Below are 21,851 nucleotides of genomic sequence, written 5' to 3'. Positions count from 1 at the left end.
ATAGGTTGTATCTGACGGACATGGTCTGCGTCTTCCTTGTCTGCCGCCTCAAGGGAGAAAGCTGACCAAAAAACAGACTCATTTTCATTGTGGTGTGCAACAGCAGCCACGGAAAATGAGGTCCTAATCCAGTGGCGTAGCTCGTTTTTTTTCAACTCCTTCACAACATCTCTCTTTAGTAAATTAATGCATATGTCAACTCTTGTCAGAAGCTCTTAGCAAAGAACAAATAAGTTCAACATTATAATCTAATAAACAGATAGATAACCTGTTCCAGTTTTGTTCTGAGTGAGGCAGTGTTTCCCTCATTGAGTTGTTTCTTGGACCATTCCCTCTGCAGTGTGTGTGGGAATGCAGCCTGTTTCTCCTTCAGGACAGAGTTTGCTTTTCTGATTTAGATGCCCTGGTTTCCACTTGTTTGTGTGGAAATCTCTTCATCTTAGTGGGCTGTTTTCTGTCACTTTAAAAAAAAAACATTCAGAACTACTTTTGTCCCTGTTATTGGACCTGAGCAGCTGGTACTTAATGTGGTATCCCATACTAATTGCTGCACAAGGAAGACACTCGATGCTTTCTTCTACAAACAAACACTGGAGAGAAGGCAAAGGAAAGCTTTTCCTACCTGTGGACAGAGGCATGGTGGAGTTCAGTGACATCCCCAACCTCCTAAAATAAGTCTGTGACAAGGAATGGTGCTTAGAGCTTTTCTGTAATCTTATGGCTTTTCTTCCATTTTCTGTTTTAGCACAGATTTTAATGAAAATTTTACAGTGCCATGGGCAGTTTCTTGCATTGGCTCAACTTTAGTCTTTCACTAAGCTTTGGTAAAGGACCAGTGTATTTTCCACAGAGCTGAGTTCTGAGACTAGCAGACCTCTCATCTTAGCAGACATCAGCATTACTGAGATCACTGCAACGTGTGATGTGTTCAGAGTGGGAGCAGAGCTGGTGTACTTGCTAGAAAACAAGTTGTTGAGGTGAGCAAAGTAAGTCACCTCTGTGGTGGAAAGGTTGGTGTGGCACATTGGCTGGAGTGCTCTGCCCCACAGTCCCCTGGAAAAATAAGATGAAGTGTCAAAATGTAGCCTTGTATCGATGGCTTTGTGTTTAATGGTGTGTATTGCAAGTGCGATGTGTAGGATGTTCGGCTGATGTGGGTAGGGGAGGACAACCCAGCACTGGGTTGTACCTGCCTGCCCCTCCCTGTGGCCACTGGTGCTGCAGGATTTGCTGGGAAGGATGGCACGGCTTGGTGTCTGCAGCCATCAGCTGAATGAAAACGCAGTCTCATCAAAAAACCCCATTGTTTTCACAATGGGGGGCACCCACTGTGGCGAAGCAGCTGAGATTTTGCATAATTTGGGGAACTGAGCCCTTGTTTCCTACCCTTGTGCTAATTACTGCCTTTGGGGTGTTTTGAGAGGGAGGTCAGTGAGTTCTGTTGTGAACCCTAGGGTGGAGGGAATTTCCCCTGTTGGTGACCAAAGCTGGAGCAAAAGATCTTTGTATAGGACAGTAAACACAGCATCTGTTTTTCCTAAATTGAGTTACTCACTAAAAGCTGCACCACTTGCAGTGAGCCTGACGTGGTGTGCCAATGCTGCTCCTTTTAACAGTCACAAACTTGTGTCAGTGCAAGGGGTCCAGCCTTCAGTCCCACTGAAGCACCTGGCTATGCCTGAATGGTGGTAAAGCCCAGTTACCTCTTGAGAGAGGGTAAAAAATGGCTTTTGAACTGCTGCCTCAGCTCAGACCCAAATGTGAAAGCAGCCAGTGCTGGATTTCCCTGTTGGCACTCTCCCACTCGGCTCCTCTGTCCCCATCAGAGTCTCATCTGCTACTCCTGAAAGCTTTAGTACCTTATTCTGGCTCGAGTAACACTGGAAGAAATCCAGAGCAATTTCAGCAGAGCTATTTTGGATTTGTGTTTGCAGGAGGAATTGTACCTAGAGGTTTTAAGTTAATCGCACGGTCATTTTTCTTCTGTATATTTAACCGCTGAAGTTAATTAACATTTCAAAGTTTCACAGGCTGCTTCTTCCATTATCTCAGCCAGCTGTGGTGAAAAGCAGGAGGGTGGTAGTCCGACTGGAGTTGTACAGATAAGAAAATTGCTGGGAATTGTTTCCAGTGAATCCCAGGGGTCTGAGTAGTTGGATGGCAGAGTGAAGGTGAAGGTGAGGATGCATAAACTGCCATGGTACACATTGCCTATTGACTTTCCATGTAGTAAACAAAATTACCAGATGATTGTTGGCGTGTGGTGTGGTTTTTTTTTTTATTTTTATTTGAGGAGAATATTTTAAGCAGGACTGCGATTCATAGTCCTGAACTGTAGGGGACTAATGTTCCTGTTCTCCAGCTGTGAGAAACTAATTCAACATCTTGTGTTGTAAACACTCACTCATTTTAACTGATTACACCTCCAATGTTCCTCAAATCACTAAAATTACTAATTGCTATTCCTTACACATCAGAGAGTGAATCCTGAATAATTAACCCCAAATAAAATTAGATGAATTGGCCCTTTTAATTAGAATCCCTGCTGCTGTTTGTTCTGAGCTTCCTTTTCTTACTGTTAAGAGACTTTTAGAATGATTAAAACTGTTTAAGACTTAAACAGCCAGTGACCTTTTAATACAATATAAATCCATAAAAGCAATATTTCAGCTAGCAGGTGGTGAAGTAAATTTTCAGTGCAACTACCTGACACAGTATTCCTTTTTTAAATGCAGAGGATGAAATTAGCCAGTGTGGGGCTTTTTTTTTCTCCTTCATGTGTATAAATACAGTAGCTGATTAGCACAAGCAGTTGAAATGGTAGGATTATTGATTGGTTAGAGTGGTAATTTAAACAGTGCTTTGGGTTGTTGGAAGTGCATTATTTTAGGAATCACAGGCCAATGTGGTATGTTTGGGTGGATTGAGGACCTGATGTGTCATCATGCAACAGCTTCCCCTGCACTGAGTGGTGTCAATGACCTCTCACAATGTGGTTGTGACCAAAACATTATTTTAATCATGTGCTTTCCTTGTCTAGTGATGTGTATTAAGCACAGATGTTAAAGGAAAATATTCACTTTGGGAAACTTAGTAAGATGTGTGTTCACACCTAAGAGCCACCAGGTCACATCTAGCTGAAGTTCTCTATAAAAATCCTGTGGCATCACTTTGCAGTATGAAGTTTCCCAGACCACTTAGTAAAACTGATATTCTCCAGGCTTTTGCAGTAGTTATTCTGGAATACAGGTTCATGGTAGCCTCAGTCAACCATATTTTAGCCTTGTGCTCAGTGAATTAGGGTTTAGATGTAAATCTTAATTGTTTCAATGTATAACACAAATACCCAGCTTTGGCTTTCTGCAGTAAAAGGTAAATACTTGGCTGGGCAGTGTCTGGCTCAGCACTGTGCCAAGTGGAGACCATTTGGATCAGAACAGAAACACATCAGGAGTCGTTTGCTCCATTTGTATCCTTAGTCTGGTCTCTGAGTCAGGGTTGAGCTGTGTTTTTCAGGTGATTCAGACTAATTCTGGACCAACTTCAGGGTCAGAAATTATCAAGATGACAATGAGAATGGGGGTTTTTGCCTGGAAGAAATAAAATGAAAAACATATGGGCATATAGTCCTCAGATGTCAGTCTGTGAACCCATTTTTTTTCAGTCTACTACTCCTGAAGGATTTTGTACCTTTTTCTGGCTCTAGTAACACTGGAAGAAATCCAGAGCAATAGGTTTCAATAACTTATTGTTTCAGAGATAAAAAGCTGTTTTGAGTTTTTGTGTTTCTGTTGGGATTTTTCCCTAAAGAGTCTCTTCTTACTGAACATGTGAGACCTTCTTCATTTCCAGAAGTTCCAAAGCTGCAAATCTTCATGTCTAAACAACTGCGTCTGTCAAGGGGGAAGGCAATTTCTGTGCTGCAATTCATTTGTTGACTGTCAGATATATCTCCTGAAAACAAAGACCTGAGACACAACCCTGATCCAGCAAAAACTGAAGTGCTCTTAAAAATCTAAAAGGTAGAGTGTAAGTGAGAGCAGTGCTTGGTGCATGAGGGAGAATGTTTTTCTCAGCTTGTATTTGGACCCAGAAGGCATCAAGCAGCCAGTGGCAAAAATGTTACCAGTTTCTGTTCAGCCTGACAGGCTTGTGCTGATGTAGATGCCTGTTGAGGCTTTGAACAATCTTTTGTTTGTATACTTAAAATGTAATGCCTAAATCTCCTTGGAAAGTGTAAGAGAGGAAATTTTGGGGCAGAGAAGGGTAACACCTTGCAAGTGCATCTGCAATGGCACAAATTCAATTGGAGCCAGAAGCCAGGCTGTGGCCTGGAGGGATCACTTTTCCTTATGGCTCTGCTGTAGTTTCCCAGCATAGCCATGATGGACTCACTTATTTTCTAATTACTTGTATGTACAATATGCTAACATTATATTGCTTAGAGTGGTGCATTACCGGGACTGACAGTGTGTCATCTCTCGTGGTTGCAGCGGGTGATGCTCCGGCGCAGGAGCAGGCACGGGGCTGAGAGGAGAGCTCAGAGCTGCAGTTTCACGGCATGTTGCGCCGTTGTATCTGAAATAACTGAGCTGGTTCATGTGTCTCACTGCACAGCCCCTTCGAAGGTTGAGTCATGGTCTTCACAGCTGTAAGAAGAAGAAACAAGTAGCTGTTGCAACAAGGACTGTTTATTTTCTCTGCTAAATGTATGGAATGGGTAGAGATTTCTCATTGTAAGAGCTGAAGGCAGGCTGGGCTGCAGTGCGAGGAGGGACAGGATGTCCTACCTCCAAACGTGCCTGCCCCAGGCTGCCTCCGTGGGGAGACTTGCTGTCAAAAGGCAAGTCTCTTCACCTGCCTTGAAGTACAAATTGCTTTCTGAAGGTGCCTTGATGTCTCTTTGTTGACAGAACTCAGTGCAGTCGCTCTTATAACTTGAAGTACGTCCAAGTGTTCAGGCTGATGCCAAGTGAAAGGCAACCAAAATGCCAGCCTTGGTGCTGAACAATGATCAATACTAATGAGCCATTTGCTCGTCATATCCCTTATTCATAACCAGGTTAAATCAGTCAGGAGAGGTTGAGGCTCAGGCTGGGAGGTGCCCTGCACCATCCCATGGTTAACTGGTAACCCAGAGCCCCATTCCCCTGCAGCTGCTGGTGCATCCATGCAGACCAGGGGACAGTCCCTGCCCCAGGGAGCTGCCCATGTAGCAGTCTGATGCTGAAGGTGGTCAGCAATATGTGGCAGTGATATGCTTCTCCTGAGTATGGATTTTCCTGCTTCCTCCCACAGCTTGCCCAGCTCTAAGGAAGTGAAATCTGTCTGGCTTGCAAAGCTTTGGCGTTCAGGGAAGGTCCCCAAGGAACATTCTAGGGACACTCTGCTTATAGGGAATGGAAGCTCCTCTTTTACTCCCTCAAATTTAGACCTGTTTCTTCCACATGTCATCTAGAATCATATGCTGCTTAGGACACAGATTTTTGTCTTTGCATGCTTCCCTTTCTGCCGGAGGGAAACTTCCAGCAATGCCAATAATAATAATAATAATAATAATAATAATGCAGTAACAGCTTTCCCTCCTGCATCCGAGGGAATACTCTCCTGTGAGTGCAGTGGGAACAGCATCGGGTCCTGTGGCTGTGTGTGGGAAAGAGGAAAGTGCAGTGGCAGAATAAATAACTAAAGCTGTGAAGGAGAAAAGCCCATCTGTTTGCAGAGGACCAGGAAAAGGCCAAACATCTGCAAGGTCCCCCAAGTTCATCAGGCATCTGGTCTCTGCTTCCCAGTCTAGAAACCTTCCCATTTGTGGGGAGAGTGGAGCCAGCAGCTTATCTAACACGGGACAGAATCAACAGAGCTAGTCTGGGATGCAGTCAAGCCAGCTGTCTCCTACTGCAAAGAAGAGTATTTTCTTCCAAATTCTAAGAGAGGATTCTTCTCTTTTTCTGTCCTTTGCTCCTTTTCTGAAAAATCTTGCCAATGTTTTTTTCTTTCAGGTGGAATCTTCCAAAGGGACAAAATGGTATTTGGTTTGTAGTTGTTCTAACAGTCATTGTTTCCCCCTTCTATTACAGCACTTGTTATTTTTCCCTACTGTTTATGCACAAAATCTGCCCTTTTCCCTGTCTCATCCTCTCCAACACATTCTCTACCTCAGTTTTTCTTAGGTGTTTTGAATGGTTGTAATAAAGCAGCAAGAGTGTTTGACTAATGTGCTGTGCAGGCAGATCAGTCTCCGGCATTGGAGCCAGGACTAACTGGAGAAACATCATCTAAAGCATATTCTTTGGGAAGTGTGTGTCCGTGGGAGTTGAATTTGTTTGCAAAATCACGTTGGCTGGTTGGAGGGTCATTTTCAGAGCAAAGGAGAAAAGTTTACTTAGCACTCAAACATCCCAGCATTTTTTTAGAACTAAACACTCAGCTACTAATTTCTAAATCTTTCTATTTTTCTTTTTACTCTGTATTGTATTTCACATGATTTGAAAAAAAGATTGGATTAATTACAGGCCAAAGATGAGGATACTGCAGATGTTATTGGACATAATTTTTAAAAAATGAATCCTGAACTGTACAATAGCATGAGCCAATAGGTTTCATGGGATTTTTTTATGTATTGGAGCGGCATGGCTGTCTTAAATTAGTTTTCAGTATGTTGTTTTCGAGCTGTCTTTGAGCATCTGTATTTAGGATGTTACTTTCTTAGGAATTCAGAGGGGGTTTTTTTGAGTCCCATCCATGCTCACTTTGGGGAAAATGGGAAGAAATTACTTTCCTGGGAAATAACATCCTTGAAAGTCCTAGGGGGAGTTTGTGTCTTTTATAAAGTGATTTGAAATAGAACAGAAAATGTTTCCAGGGCTGCAGACCCATCTGTTTCCCATGGCAGATTGCATGGAGGTGCTGTGCCGGTGGTGCTGCCCAGCTGGTGCCTGTGCCTGGGGTGGACTGAGCTCAGGGCTTTGACCCTGGGCACAGGTGGCCCAGAGGACTGTGGGTTACAGGGGTTTGGCTCAACACCTCTCTCAGCAGAGCCTGCTCTTTGGCATTTGGGGGTGGTGCTGAGGACCCCTAGCTGGAGGCAGCTGATCCTGCATGGAGATATAGAGGGTCAAGTAGGCAGCTCATATTTCCTTCCAAAAGGGGTAAAATCCTCCAAAAGAAACAGTGCCTATATATGTGAAGAATCACACTTTTATTAATCTGAAACTTCCATGCCAGGTGCTGCACACTGGAGAGCCAACTACAAACAGCTCTACTTGCAGCATCAAGCATCATAAGAAGAAATGAAAACATACCAAAGTGGTCCAAATTGCAGGCAGCTGCCTTCTCAGGAGACACATCCAGTATTAATGGCAAACACACTTTTTCCACCCCTAGGAGGTGCTTTGAGAGCCTGGTAGCCTGGTGTCCTGGTGCCTGCAATCAGTGCTGCGCTGCCCATGTTTTCTTTCTTCTTTCTGCTCCCCTGTCTCATGAAGTTCTCAAGGATAACTCTCAGCTTCCATCTCCCATTTCTGCTAAGCTGGATGGCTTCAGAGCCAGTATGCTACTTTGTCATCCCATCAGGACTTCTGGAATTTTAGGATGAGCAAACTGAAGTGTAGAAATTTTGTACATCAGCTCCCTTGTAAAAATCTTCCCAATTTAAAAGAGATGGATGCTTCTGTGCTTGCAACTGGACTGTCACGTGGTGTTGTCACTGAGAAGACCCTGTAATCATCCCAGAAACTCTTTACATGAAGCTATAAAGTTCCAATAGGGAGAGGATGATGCAAAGAGTGTGGCTGCCCGCCAGAAGCAGAGATGCAGGAAATGGGCAAGTCTAGATTTTGGATTCCAGCTCCAGCCCTCTGTGTGTCTTCTGCAGCAGGGAATCCCTGCTTTTAGACAGCACCTGATGCTGTCTTTGTGGGGATCAAGAAGAGCTGGCATAGTTTAGCACACAGGTGGAGTGAATTGGATAGGATCCATTGCAAGGTTAGACATGGGCTGTTCATTATTGCAAGTTTTGTACTTGCCTGTGGCAGGTTTGAGATACAATTTCAATCTATGGAGCTGCTTATTTGTGCCTTCAGGCTTTGTGGAATGTCACCTTTTGCTGTGCAGTCTGAGCACCTCTAAGCAATCTGTCAGTGTTACTGAGCTGTCATAGCCACCTCCTGAAACAGCGGTGGGTGCAGGTTGCAGATTTAATGGTTAAACAATGAGTTTTGTCCTGTGCCAATTGGCACAGCTGCGAGTAAGGCAGAGTTCATCCTCATCATCCATGTAATGACATGGGAATTGCTGGTGAGCCTAAATTGTCCCATTCTCTTTCCTAGGGGACTTTCTTCCTCCCCCGCCACCTCCTGTGGATGACCTCGGGAACATCACATCATCACAAGGTGCCTTTCCTCCCCCACCCCCTCTGGATGATGTTACTTACAATGTGCAGGTAAGAAGACAAGAATTTTATCATTCATGCAGAACTGATCTGGAAGTTGTGGAAATGAATGAATGATGCTAAAATGAAGTGGCAAACTTCTGTAGTTAAAAATCATGTGTCAGGAATAACCAATTCAACTTTAGCAAGCTGTGCTTTTCAAACAGGGGATATTTCCATTCAAAACTTTCTGGGTTATTAAAGGATTTTTCCCATCCGGCTTGAATTAGAAGACTAATTGCTTTCTGTCCTTGTGATGGTGAATGGGAGTAAAACCTTCCCAGAATGAATTGTTTTCTCAAATGGCCATCTCCTTCCATGGACTATGGAGAGACTTCAGGGCAGTAATCTGATCCTAAAAGTGCTTTGTTTCGATGCCTGAAATTAAGTGAAGCAAATAGGCCCTGGCCCAGGCGTCAGTGGTGTCACTGAGATCCTTTTGACCCCCTCTCTGCTGGATTGGATCTTTTAGATTTTCCATCTGGATGAAAATGCGACTTCTAAAATGCCTCAGGTGATGATGGCATGTCCAAGGTGGATGTAGACATACTATGAACACCTTTGTGCAGACATGGCAAGCTTGCCTGGAGTGCCAGGTACTGTTGTGTTTGCTCAGGCACTTTCTGGAGAGATGTATTCAGACTGCAGGGACAGGCAGTCAAGGTGATCAAGGAGTGACAAGCTGATCTTGCTAGTGGAGGCTAGAAGAGTTTGGCTTGTTAGCTGAGTGAAAAGAAGGCTGAGGAGGGGTATGGGTGCAACTTTGAAATACATTTGGGGAATAAGCCCCTAATTCAGCTCTGTGTGAGTGCTTGTGCAGGAACAGAAGAGGCTGAGCTTGCCAGAAGTACCTTCATGCTGGTGTTTAGAAATTTGCTAAGCACTGAGGCTCCAAAGGTCTGAAAGAGCCTTCTGTGAGGAGCAGTGAGAACAAAGAGAGCGTGGTCTAGTTTTGAGGCTAGTGAGAATTGTGTAACCACGTACTGACAGCCATGCAGCTGCCCTTGATGGCCCTGGAAGATTGTGGCAATCCTGTGTCTCTCGGTGGGTTTGAACCTGAGAACAGGCCAGCAGTCAGACATTAAACAGGATTCAAGAGACCTGACTTAGGTCCTGACCCTCTCACAAACTCTAGAGTCAATTTGTGCCTTGGTAAAAAGAAAACATTTCCCTCCCTCATGGGCTTTCTGTGATCTCTTGCCTGTGGCAAGATGTTCAGATGCTATAGCAGAGCCTCAACCTGTTCCTGCAGTGGGTTCAGCATTGGAAGCAGCCTTTGAGCAGGAAGGGGTTAATGGGGATTATGCTCTCCATTGCCAGGAAAGGCTGCAGCCAGTCAGGGACATTGGCCAAGTGCAGAGCATGGCTTTTCCCAGCCTTGGGGGAATGAAGTAATTCCCCAGCAAGTGTTGTTTTGTCTTTTATCTCTCTGAGATGAGTGGTCCTCATGGGAGTGGGGGAGCTTCCAGAGTGCCCTGGGAAAACGTGGAGCAGCAGGCTCCTGGTGAAGGCAAGGCACTGCCTGCATGGCTGCCTGCACAGAAGTCTGGGTAGTGGGAAGGGGTTGTGGTGCCTCATGTGATTCGTCAGGGTCAGGTTTCCCCCTTCCCAGGTTGCTCAAAATGGAGCTCATGTCTTCAGCTCCTCATGCCTCACTCGTGCCATGGGACCAAAAGTGTGCCTTGAGACACTCAGAGCTGTCGTGGAACGTGGCTGTTGGTAGAACCACCCAACAAGACACTGAGCTCATGAAATTGCTATTCGTCACACCCTTTCTCTCTGGCTTGGGGAAACTGGGGATGGAGCTGTGTTCAGCATTGGGTTTTGGCAGAAGTTTGGTTAGAGCAAGATTCCTTTGCATGGTATCATGTTAGGAGGAAGGCAAGCCTACCAGTTTCCCCCAAGCACTCCTGCCTGTTACTACCCCAGACATATTCTTAATGGAGCAAACATGACTCCCTGCCTTTAACCTGTGCTGTCTTGTCACCTATTCCCCTTTCTTTTCCCCACTGTCCTCTGTAGGAGATCAGGACCAGATAAAAGTCAGGGCTAAAGTCAGGGGCCATCTGGGTTTTGTGTTGCAAGATCAGCTCCTTATCTTTCAGAAGCAGCAAAAGCCATGCTGAAGCAAGATGTAAAGCCCAAGAGAGGAGGAAAAGGGCAGGTGGTAAAAGAAAGCTGCTCAATGCCTTTGTGAACCACAGTAATTTTCATGATTCTGGACAGATATTCTCGTGCTAAAGGAGCAGAATGAGTGATGACTGTGTTCCTTCTGCTTTGAATCCTTTCTTAGCTCTCAGGATGTGGTTGCCTGAAATCAGGGATGTCATGAGCCTGTGTTGTATTGGGCTCCAACAGTCTGATTTTGCTCTCCAATGCCAGACCATTTCATTTCCTTGTCTCAGTTTGCCCACTGCTAAAGGTAAGTGCTAGAGCAGCAGACCCTTGTCCTCAGCTTTGACCAGGCCTGAAGCTGCTGCCTGGGGTGGTGTGGACCTGGTGAGAGCCCTCCAGATCAACTCCAGAGTTTGAAATCTATCTGTTACAGCAAATCAGCCATTTTACCTCAGAAGTTTCTTTCTAGATGGCCAGTGCTGATGACAGCTTATGAAATAAGGGTAAAGCTTTTTATGCTAAGTGTTAAGTTGATGAGGACAGCAGAATATACATTCAGTTTATTATCATTTTGTGTTTTACTGATAGCAGACAGCTAAAAGCTGCACAGATTATTACAGTTTTAAGTTGTAGCTTAAGAGCAGCAGTTAAAATAATCATGCCCAGTTTTCATAGGCCTGTTTATCTCTGGATCTCTACTTGGACAGTGGAACTGGCCACTTAGGATCAGATCCAAAAAGGTACTTTAGTATCTCACTTTTACTCTGATGGAAATCAGAGGAGGGCTGGGTCATGAAATACCTTTGTGATAGATCTGGCATTTTACTGTAATTTCTGTTTTCCCATCTAGGTCTGTCATATTCGGATTCACAGCAGGGCTGAGGAGGAAAAGGGAAAGAAATTTAAACTCTTTTCTTATTAACTGGAATGCTTAAAAAAATTAGAAAGAAGAGGAAATATTTATTTTAAAAAGAGTGTGTTTGGGCTAGGGAAGAGTTGTGTTGGGAAGTTCCCCGTCGGCAGCAGTCAGCCAGCAAACTCAAGGACTTGTTCCCAGAATGGTGGTGAGGGCGCGGCGATGGTGTGTTTGACAAATAAGGACATGAGCAAAGAGCTTTTGCCACGTTGGCCTGGGCTCAGTTTAAAAAAGAAAGAAAAAAAATTCTGGACGGGAAGAAAAATGAAATCACTGTTTGTCAAAGGGAAATAGATAGATCTGGAAGGGGGTGAGGCAGATTTTTATTATGTTTTTGCCTTCTAGTTTCAAAACAGGCATTCTGCCCAGGCCAAGGAAAGCAAAAGTAAAAAACCCTCTCATCAGACAACCTCTCAAGTGCCCTATTTGCTCCCAGAGAGTGACCCTTGCTCACGACACTGGTAATTTCCTTCTTCCTTGTCAGGCAGGGTTGCTTAGAGATGAAGACTGTGCACAGTGGCATGAAAAGCCAGTCCCTGCCCTGTGCCCCATCCTTGTGAAGCCTGTCTCAGTGATCATGGGTACTACGGGGCCTTCAGGTCTCCACTGGCTTTGAAATGACCAGTTCTCCTTAAAGGAGAAGTTCAGAGCCCAGCATTTCATGTTGGGACAGGGACCTGGGTGGCTCAGAGCAGATGTGACCCTCAGCTGCCAACTTGCCAGGGGCCACCTTGGGAAAACACCCATTTAAAAATTGCTACTAAATACCTGCATCTGCAAATGGGACTGAATTTCATTTGGGATCTGAGATGCTTCTGCAACCTGGGAAGGAAAAGATTGTGTTTGACTGGGACATTGCCTCTTTCCCAGCAACCTCTCCCTGTCATCAGTGTTTTTTATTGACAGGCCAGAAAACGCTTTACAAAAGAAATACTAGTCTCTTCCTGATAAGGAAGCTGGAGCAGGGAAAGTGCTTTGCCTAGGTCACCAAGCTGACGAGTAGGTGACCTAGGACCAAGCTCTCCTGCATCCCAGAGCAATTCTGTCTGCTAAATCCCACTCCCTCATTACTGTGAGAACTGCCAATTAATGAGTAAACACCGTCAGCATCACATGAAGAATTTGGGATATCTTAAAGAGGATGTGAAGAACTGGTTTGAGGTTGAGGGTTAAAGTGAAGAAATAATCAGACTTTGAACAGTTGAATGAAGTGTAATGTGAAGTAGTTTAATATTTCAGTTCTTGTTATATGCTTGGAGGAGCTGCAGGGCTGCAGCTACATGGGTAAGGAACTATTCCCATGTTCAGACCTACTGAACTCACTGGTCCTTTCTCCCTGTTGTGATATGCAGAAAATCAGCTGAAGGGCTCAAATTCCTATTGCCAAGGAATTTTGGAAAGAGAAAAGCCAAAACACCATCTGAAGGCGTGTGTGCCTTCCTTTGCAAGGCTGTTCAAAGGAGACCTGTCTCCTCTCTACCTAGTGCTCGCGCCTGGGAGAAGGTGGGAATGTGTTGGTGGATCTGGGAAGCGAGAGCCTTACCCTTGTTACGGAGGAGGCTGCCAGGTGTTTCGCTGTCTGACTCCGCTCCCCGCGAGCGGCGTTGGAGCCTCTGTGGGCTGTGACTCACCGGCTGAAGAAACAGCGGAACAGAGGAATTTTTTTATTATTATTTTTTTAAATTTACTTCTTCATTTTGGGTACACATAGTGACAAATATGTGTATCTGGGGAGGAAAGAGCATGAATTTTGCCAATGGGGGTGCTGCCGTAAATAGCACGTCTCCTTTTTGGTGACTGAGCTCTGTCTGTGGGAGCTGGACTTGCTTTACATCACCTGCCTGTTAATGTTTGGAGAAGCTGAAAAGGCCAAAGAGAGCAGAACATGTGTTCAGCCTCCCTCTAGTGCTAGATTTTGTTAATCATCGGAATTACTGGTCTGGGTGTAGGTGCTTGCTGGCGAGGAATGTGGGTAACACAGGGCAGCTCTCACTGCTGGCCAGGCTGCCTCACTCTGGGCAGGCAGCAGTAGCTCCCAGTAACTCTGTAAATAAAGCCACAGTCTGTGTATTGCTTGCATTTGAGATCCAGATTTTTCAGATTTTTGTGACTTGTAACCTGATTTATTAAAATCCGTATGATAAATGTCTGCCTTTTATCTAAACTGAAGCTGTGTCCAACAGTATAAATAAATTACCTGGTAATGGTAACCCTCTTACTCAAACCTTGGCTTTGGAGGAATGCTTTTTATCTGTCTCTCTCCTGCCTTCCTCATGTGTTTGAGGAATAGCAATGTGCTGTGCTCTAAATGAGACTTAAACAAAGAACATGTATGCTTTGTGTATGTTTAAATGCTCAGTGGGTCTCTATGGGTCAGTATGTGTTTGCTCTATAATAGGGGTTTCTAGGCTTTAAGGTGAGAAAAATCACTACTATAACATCTGTATATGTCGATGCATATCGGAATGCATGAGGCATAAGATGCACATTTTTCTCATATGTATATATATATGTGTGTGTGTGTATATATATATCTACACCCTGTAGATATCCATACAAGAAATTCATCATGAACGGGGATACTGAGCAGACCTCTACATTATTTGGAACAAGCATGCACATTTTATGCCTGCTGCTTTTTTACCCCTTTTTGTGGGTAGCATGACCACTAGATCCAGGATCACAAGAGAGAAGGAACACTGAGCACTCCTTTCAGGCAGCTCTTGATGCAACCCATCTTATATGCGTGTTTGTTTTACAATGCCAAACCACATTCTATTTTAAATCTTTAATGAACCTCTGTTCCCATCTATGTAACTTTCCAATCCTTACTCTTTTCAGAATAGACAAAGATGCTTATTATAAACCACAAATTTTACTGAAAGGGTAAACTGGAAAAGTTTTAATTGTGTGGCATAAGCCTGCTGTTCATCTCCCAGCCTGCCTATTAATATCTTGGCAAGACAGCCTTTCACAACTGAAGTTGTTCTCTTGTCAGGAACTACAGAGTAAGCAAGGATCCAAACAGTTAACTGTGCTCATTGTTTTCATCATGCTTATTACTGTGTTATTGAATGTATTTGTTAGGTTATTGTTTAATATAGTAATCCAGCACCTGGGATTTGCTGGGACCTGTGCTGGCCACACTCATGTCTTCTTTGGGAGGAGGGCTGTGGCTGAGGCTGGGAGATGCTTTCAGAGGGCAGCTTTTGGTATTCTGCCATACAGCTTGATAAGGAGAAGGAACAGAAAAAGCAAAAGGCTAATACAGATCATGTGTAAATAAGGGTATGAGACATTCTAAAAAGTTGTGAGGAGACAGGTCAGAAAATGTTGCTGATTATAATGATCAGAGACAATCAAGGTAAATCCATCTCAGGCTAAGACACAGCACATGTGCCAGCTTGGGTCCAAACAGAAGGCTGTGATTCCCTGGTGCTGTGCCTGAGGTTATAAGCCCTGACGGGCATCTTCTTGGTCCTGTGGGCACATCTTCATGGGCCACTGTCACACTGCCAGTGCTGGAGTCAGCCACAGCTGGCACCGGCAGAGAGGTCGTCTGTAACCCATGGATAATAGAGACATGAATGTGAAAAGTAATAGGGGAGGCATGGAGAACATCCAGAAAAAGCAGGCAGTTTTATCCTGTCAGAGCTGGTATCAGTCAGTGACAGACAAAAAGCAAGCAAATACATCATTGTATCCGCGGTAGAATTATTTAAGCAGAGGGAAAATAAAAAGATAACGAAAATGGGGGAATTCTCCCATCAAAGCAGATGAGTTGTATGATGGAAGAGAGTGAAATAACATGAACAACTCAAAAGAAATTTCCATTCTTCTAATTTCTGAGTGCTATTCATATCTTCTGTTGGATTAGCAGGTCCTAGGAAAAATCTCTTGCAAGATGGGTTGCTCTTGTCTCAGATTCTGGGTAGCCTGTGTTGCATTAATGCAGTGACAAGACTTAAACAAACAGACTGTCAGTAGCAAGAAGGAATGCTAAAAATTGTAGAGGCAAATTATTATGTTTTTCTATGAAGGTGGTTGGGACTGGAAGATGTTGTTTAGAAAGTTGAAGTCTTTCCATGCTGCTTGGGCATGGTGGTAGTCTGGAACGTGATAGAGCAGACAGTCAGGCTTCCATCTATGATCCTGTGCAGTATTAAAAGGAGCTTTGGTCAAACATGATCAAAGGAAATAGAGCCATACTGATTGGAGAATTCAGTTGTTGCTAAATTCGGTTTTGCAGCCCTGGAGTTTCTCAAAGAGTAAGGCAAACTTCATCCTATTTTTGATGGAAATCCTATCTGGCAGTAGTGAGATGTGGATAAGGAGAAGTTGTGAGAGCATCTGATTTCCAAGAATGGAAGTGGCTGAAATGCAGGTTCCTGTCTCTGTTTTTCAGTTTCCATTGCTGGAGAAAAACAGCTTCAGCTGACACGAAGAGTGGTTTTGTTGTTAGAAAATGTGTCTGTGAAGAGTGTGCAGCACACTGGCTTAGAAAGCTAAAAGATGGTAGAAATGCCAATGAGAAATGTTGTACCAGAGCTGAAGCAGTTTGTTCCTGACATGATTTTACGTGTCTGCTGTCATTACACTCCATCTTTGAAGGACCACTCTCCCCAATTGTATTTTTCAGTTTGATTTGCTGATGTAAATGCGTGATGTTGATTAGCTTTAACAAACAAAAAACAGGTAAGGAAGAGCATCTGGAATGCGTCATACGATATTTTGGTTTTACTGGTGTGAGAAGTAAAATATAAATGTTTGGGAGAGCTGTAGCAACTCCAAGTGTTGCTGGAGCCAGCAAGTGATAGAGGTGCTGCACAAACTCCTTTAATTCAACAGTCCTGTGCTATAGCTCCTTCTCTCTTCATTTCCTTATCTCTGTGTCTCTTTTGCCATGGAAACAGTCTCATGTCTTGTCACATTCCAGGTCTAACCTTCCTCTTCAGTTCTATTACTACACTCACTCCTGAGTCGCTCTCCCTTTCCTTTCCCTGTCTCTGGCTCTGCGAATTCCCAGAGTTGTGCCTTGAAATACCCCTCTCTGTGTGTTCTCGAAAGATGCCACAGCTGAGATCTGTGCAGACAACCAGGTGTCCTGTGGGTGGTGGTAGGGCTACCGTAAGGGAGCAACGTGGGGTCAGTTCTGAGGTCAGGTGAGCCTCTTAAAGACACTTCAATAAGGAATACACTTTCTGTGCAGAAGTAAATCCTGTTTTGCTTCTGTTACTCTGTTGGCCCCAAGCAGAGATTCAATTAAAGGATAATTTCCTAAGGTCTAATGTGTACTGGAGGCACCACCTTTTTGGATACATGAATTCTTCTTGAAAGACAGCAGCTTACATTTATTTGTCTGCATATGGACAGTATCAAAATAAACCTTGGAGCTCACCCGGGAGGGGTCTGCACACTGGGGGTTCTCACTGCATGGGTTTGCAGCCGTCTTTGGGCAGCACAAGTTATTTGTTATTCAGCTTTCTATGTAATTCAGGTCCATTTTCTTCAGCTGAGGTTCTCACTTAGGAGATATGTAGAACATAAGGTGTCTGAACGAGGAGGTAGTTGTTAAAAAAGAAAGAAAACCCCATGGTCAGCCGGCCAAATCCAATACCAGACACACATCTGGTGTCCTTGAAGGGAACATAGAAGTGGGCCTAATGGTTTGGAAAATGAGATTGCAAATTTTTTTAAGGCGAGAACCTTCCTCAGGGGATTAGAGCTGTGGGGTTTGCCCAGCTGAGGCTTGCCTGCCCCATGGACTGCAGCCACTGACCACTCCAAAAACGTGTAACTGAGGCAGGGTCCAGATTTTCCTCTTCTTGGGTTTGAGACATATAGTAGATTTTTAACATGACTCATTTCTGCAGAAGATGAGCCCAAGCCATTGACTTTCATGTAGTTTTATACATCCATTTTGCTGAAATTTTGCCAGGTTCACTGGGAATCCTTGCAAACGTTTTGGCACTCACCCCTTCCTATTACACCAAAACAAGCAAACAAACTCAGAAGTGTGTTATTATATGTTTAATTTCTGGACCTGGTGCCTACTCAGGCTGTGAAAATTGACTGGCCAATTTTAATTTTACTTTCTTTCTCAGTGGTGATTTCATAGGAGCTTCAGAGCCCATGCTCAGGAATGCTTTCTCAAATTCAGAGAAGCTTGGCTGTGTGCTTAAACTTCATTAAAGTTGATAGAACTTAAGTACACGTGTAAAATGAAGCATATGCTTATGTTTTATACAGCCTTTTTGCAGGTGACACAAGCAGCTGCATATGAGTTTCCAATATGTGATTAAATTCCAGAAAGGGTTTTTAAAAACAGTTTCAGTCAACCTTAATTTTCTGAAATTGGTAGCTTTAACAAAACCTATCTTTTTTGATTAAAATTGCTGGAGACATGTACCTTTTAAAAAGCTCTTTATTTAACTGTCACAATATGCAGTCTTGTGTGGGATAGAGTTTGTTCATGTAAATTTAATTTCCAGTTAAAGTGGTGCAAACACAAAATGATGTCAGTAGATCTTTATGGATGTGGCAGAGCTGTTTCTTTCTCACCTCTGTCGGTGTGGGGGCCAGGCAGAGCCATTAAATTGTCAGCTGTGCCCTTGTGTGTATCGTGGATCATAAAGCTTTGCCTGGTCACCCAGGGAGACCAAAGGCATTCAGCCTTGAACCACAGACATCAAGAGGTGGAGAAATTTTGGAAGTTTGTTTTAACATTTAATTACCTGCAGTTATTACACATAAATGAATAGCTCTGTTTTTTCTAAATGGAATTTCCCTTGCTTTGACTTCCCAACTGCTCTGTGTTTTTCTGGTTTGCTAGGTTGGACAGTCTCCTGGTATCTGGCATTTTCATTCTGCGAAGCTGTTTAGATATTGCTGTTGAGCTACTCAATCTCCTTCATAGGTGAAACTAAATGAGCTCTCCATGTGTCTCCTTTTCAGCTGTTTTTGCTTTTTTGGGGTGTCTCACAAGTTCTAAAAATGCTGCCTCCCATACTGAACACTATATGTCAGTGCCAGACTCACGACAAGTGTTGAAAGGAGTAAAATCACCTGCAGTTCTGCACTTCCCTTGCTCCTGGATGGCACAGCACCACGCAGGAGACAGTGCTTGGTGTGGTCTTCCCCTATGGGATATAAATCCAGAGTTGGGGGGCTGGTTGTGACAGACTGCCCTGCGCATAGACATGTGTAACTCATGACTTGTCAGACACATCCCATGCTGTTGGAGGCATCCTCCTCTTACCTCTTTTCTTATTCCAGAAAAGACAATCACGACTTGGCAAGGACGTGGAGATGAAGGGAGTCTTTGCTCTTTGACTTCACCGGTGGATCTTTTACAAATGTAGCATTCATGTCATGTGAATCAGAGGGGAGTTCTTCCATTATTGCAGTGGACACTTAATGAGCTGTTTGGTTTCTACATTGATTAAACTTCCCAACTGTATTGGGGTAATTGGTTACTCTTCAGTTACGGTTCCCCTTGGAGGCAGATGATGAAATATCCGCTATGTTCTCCTATTTCTCGGTTTTTCTGTAAGCAGCAATACTCTGTGGGGAACATCGGCTCTGCATGATGGCTAATTAAACATTAATTTGTGACGATATTGGAGCAGATTTTAAGTTGGTGGGGGAGTGGGCAAAGAAAGGGGAAACTTTTAACAGTCACCATAATTGTCAATAATGAGTCCTAATGTAATTGCATTAATTAAAAGAAAAGGGATATATTCCCTGCTGCTGTAAAGTTAGTTAAAGTCAGTGAAAGTCATGCTGGGTCAAAAGGATTTCATGGACAGCTGTTCTTGCCCTGCAAATAAAGAGGCAGCACTGTCCAGCTGAAAGCATAAAGAAAAAAATGATATATCCCACTTCATATTGTATATTCTGCTGATGAACAGGAGTGTTTCACTAATTCAATTTAATTCCCAAGGACGAGTGATTGTAACTCCACCCGGAGAATATTAAATTGCCTTAATGGAAAAATAAACTGGTTTTATTCTTCCCCTTCTCTCCCCATCTTCCCCATTCAGTTTTCAAATAACTTTATGTGCCTCCTTAGTTTATTAATACACTTCTCATCTTGCTGCTGATTTCACATCTGGTAGCACTTAACACAGACAAGACTCCCAAAGCTTTTGATCAGACATGTTAAGTAAACTCTCAGGACTGTCGGGTCTGCTGCTCTGGCAGATGTCGGCTCGTGGGACTCCTCCTCTCTCTTCATCCCCTGACTGTTCCTTATCAAATTCATTCTGTTGCTTTGATGTGCTGAGGATTACGGTGCCTCTTCCCCATGGTCTAGCTGGCCCACAGTATGAAGATCCTCTGGTTGACTGAACAGTGTTTGTCGTTTTTCAGTGTAGAGGCCCAGGGAAGCACTGCAGTTTTAAAAGCCCCATTTAACCAACCTTGACATTTCCAGGACTTATTTCCATGGGCAAAACACAATGGTCAGGAGCCCAAAAAAGCTGGATGCAGGTTTAAATGTCCAAGGTAGAAGTGGATGTTTGTGGTGTGGGCAGCAGGGAGCTGGATAACACTGTTGTGAGGCAAAGCAGATGGGGACTGAGGGGACCAGACAGCACAGGACCTCTGTGTTGGCATCTCTAGTTTCAGGGCACCTACAAGCATACCCTGGGGTGCGAGGAGGATCTTGTTGAGTGCTTTGACCTATTGGCTGCATTGTCTTTACTCCTGTTGCATAATTGCTTTCTGTTGTCCTGAGGGATGGCAATGGGACAGGAAGTGTTACAAATCTCCTCATGGTCTGTTGTCCATGTCCTACTGCAATCACCAGAGTTGTCCACTACTGGCCTTGGACTCAGTGCTTCAGCAGATTGTGACCCAGGCCATGGAGTCTCTTGGCTAAACTTCTATGATGCAGTTCCCTCAGCATCTGTTTTTTTTGCTTCTGCTTATTTGTCTAATATCCAGGGCCAAATCCCCTTGAGAAGTTTGGACAAATCATGAGTGTTTGTGGCAAAATCTTCCTACCAGTGCTAGAGGCAGGAGCTGCTGGCAAGGAAATGCCATCCTGGGCTCTGCTGCGCATCCTGTCTCTGAGCAGAGCCAAGGTGCTTGTTTTGGGACTGGTGCCCTGCTCAGCATGGCAGCAACTTGGATCCAGCCTTCTGGTCATGAAATCGGCGCCATCCTGCAGTGAAATTGCAGCTGCAGCTTGGATGTCTTGGAGAGAGGTTTGTTGTCTTCTGGTGTGCTTTGTCAGGGCTAGGACAGAAAATACAGAATTAAGTGTCCTTTAAGGAGCTGTCTTGTCCCAGTGGATTAGTGTCTTCATCTTGGTAGCCTGAAGGACCTTGGTTGTATCTCCGAGTTGCAGCACCTTGCTCCCACCCTTCTACCTACTTTTCCTTCCTGGAGCTGGTATCCAGTTGACAATGAGCTCCTTGGGATGAGGATGTTTCCTAGGTATTGTATGTGAGCAGTGCCTGTCACACTAATCTCTAGGGAAATACAGATCTTTGTTGTCATACAGATTCATAACTGCAACAAAGTCTTTGCTGTCTTTCATCTATGCATCCCAGGAGGCTGAGTGCAGTTGGCTGTGATTTCTGTTGTCTCGGCTACAAGGAAGGAAGAATTGGATTTCCAGGTATTGGTCCAAACCCTGGCACTAAGGTGATGGTCAGTTATTTACCTGCAGAGACTGGAATGTGCCCACCAGCTGAGGTAACTCCTGGCGGTGTCAGAGAGCCAAATCAGATCACTGGTGGGTAGAGAAAAATGTAAAAGGAGGACGCAGACAAGAGTTTTTATTTAATATGAATCTTGGTGGAGTTTCTTTCACATGTTTCTCCTGCTGCTTTTGAAATCCATTTAAGCTCATATCAACCATGGAGTCTTGCAGCAGAAGTAGTTCCACAGCTTAGCAGTGTGTTGTGTGACAAAACACCTACCCCGTTTTCTTTGTTTTGAGACTGATGCCTTCTAGTTTCATGCTTTTTTCTGTTATCTGCTTTCTCTCTGGGTTTTTTTTCAACATTTTTATTATTTGTCCTTTTCATAAGCTTTCTACACCACAATGGGTTTTTAAATCAATTGCTAAGGTTTTCAAGGTGTCTCCTAGCAATGTTTAGCAAATAACTTCTCATCATCTGCTTGTTCATTTGCCCCAGCTGAAAGCCCATGCAGTTCTTTATGACACCTTGTTGCTTCAGAAATTAGTTCAACCTGGATACCCAGTGGTATCTGAGTTATCCATGATTGGAAAAATGGAATGTGGGACTCTGGCTATGCCACATCTGTGCCCTAGGTCTGGCTGAACTGCCTGTGGACCTCAGGAGTGCAGCTCCCTTTTCCCTACTGTCTGTTGCAGTTTGCAGTGGCACAGCTGCTGGTGTGAACTTTGCCAAGGGA

At 44.1% G+C, this 21,851-nt stretch overlaps 1 protein-coding gene across 12 annotated transcripts in view; it reads left to right on the top strand.

The window, feature by feature from the left end:
• LPP (LIM domain containing preferred translocation partner in lipoma) overlaps window positions 1–21,851 on the top strand; it is a 425,132-nt gene that overhangs the window by 226,019 nt on the left and 177,262 nt on the right. For all 12 annotated transcript variants that reach the window (XM_071566772.1, XM_071566774.1, XM_071566769.1 and 9 more), the window contains one exon: window positions 8,331–8,443. In XM_071566772.1, coding sequence (XP_071422873.1) covers window positions 8,331–8,443 — 113 coding nt within the window. The remainder of the gene's footprint in view (window positions 1–8,330; window positions 8,444–21,851) is intronic.

Source organism: Pithys albifrons, chromosome 11 (genome assembly GCF_047495875.1).
Source record: "Pithys albifrons albifrons isolate INPA30051 chromosome 11, PitAlb_v1, whole genome shotgun sequence".
Classification (NCBI taxonomy): domain Eukaryota; kingdom Metazoa; phylum Chordata; class Aves; order Passeriformes; family Thamnophilidae; genus Pithys; species Pithys albifrons.
This window is presented reverse-complemented; position numbering and strand designations above follow the sequence as displayed.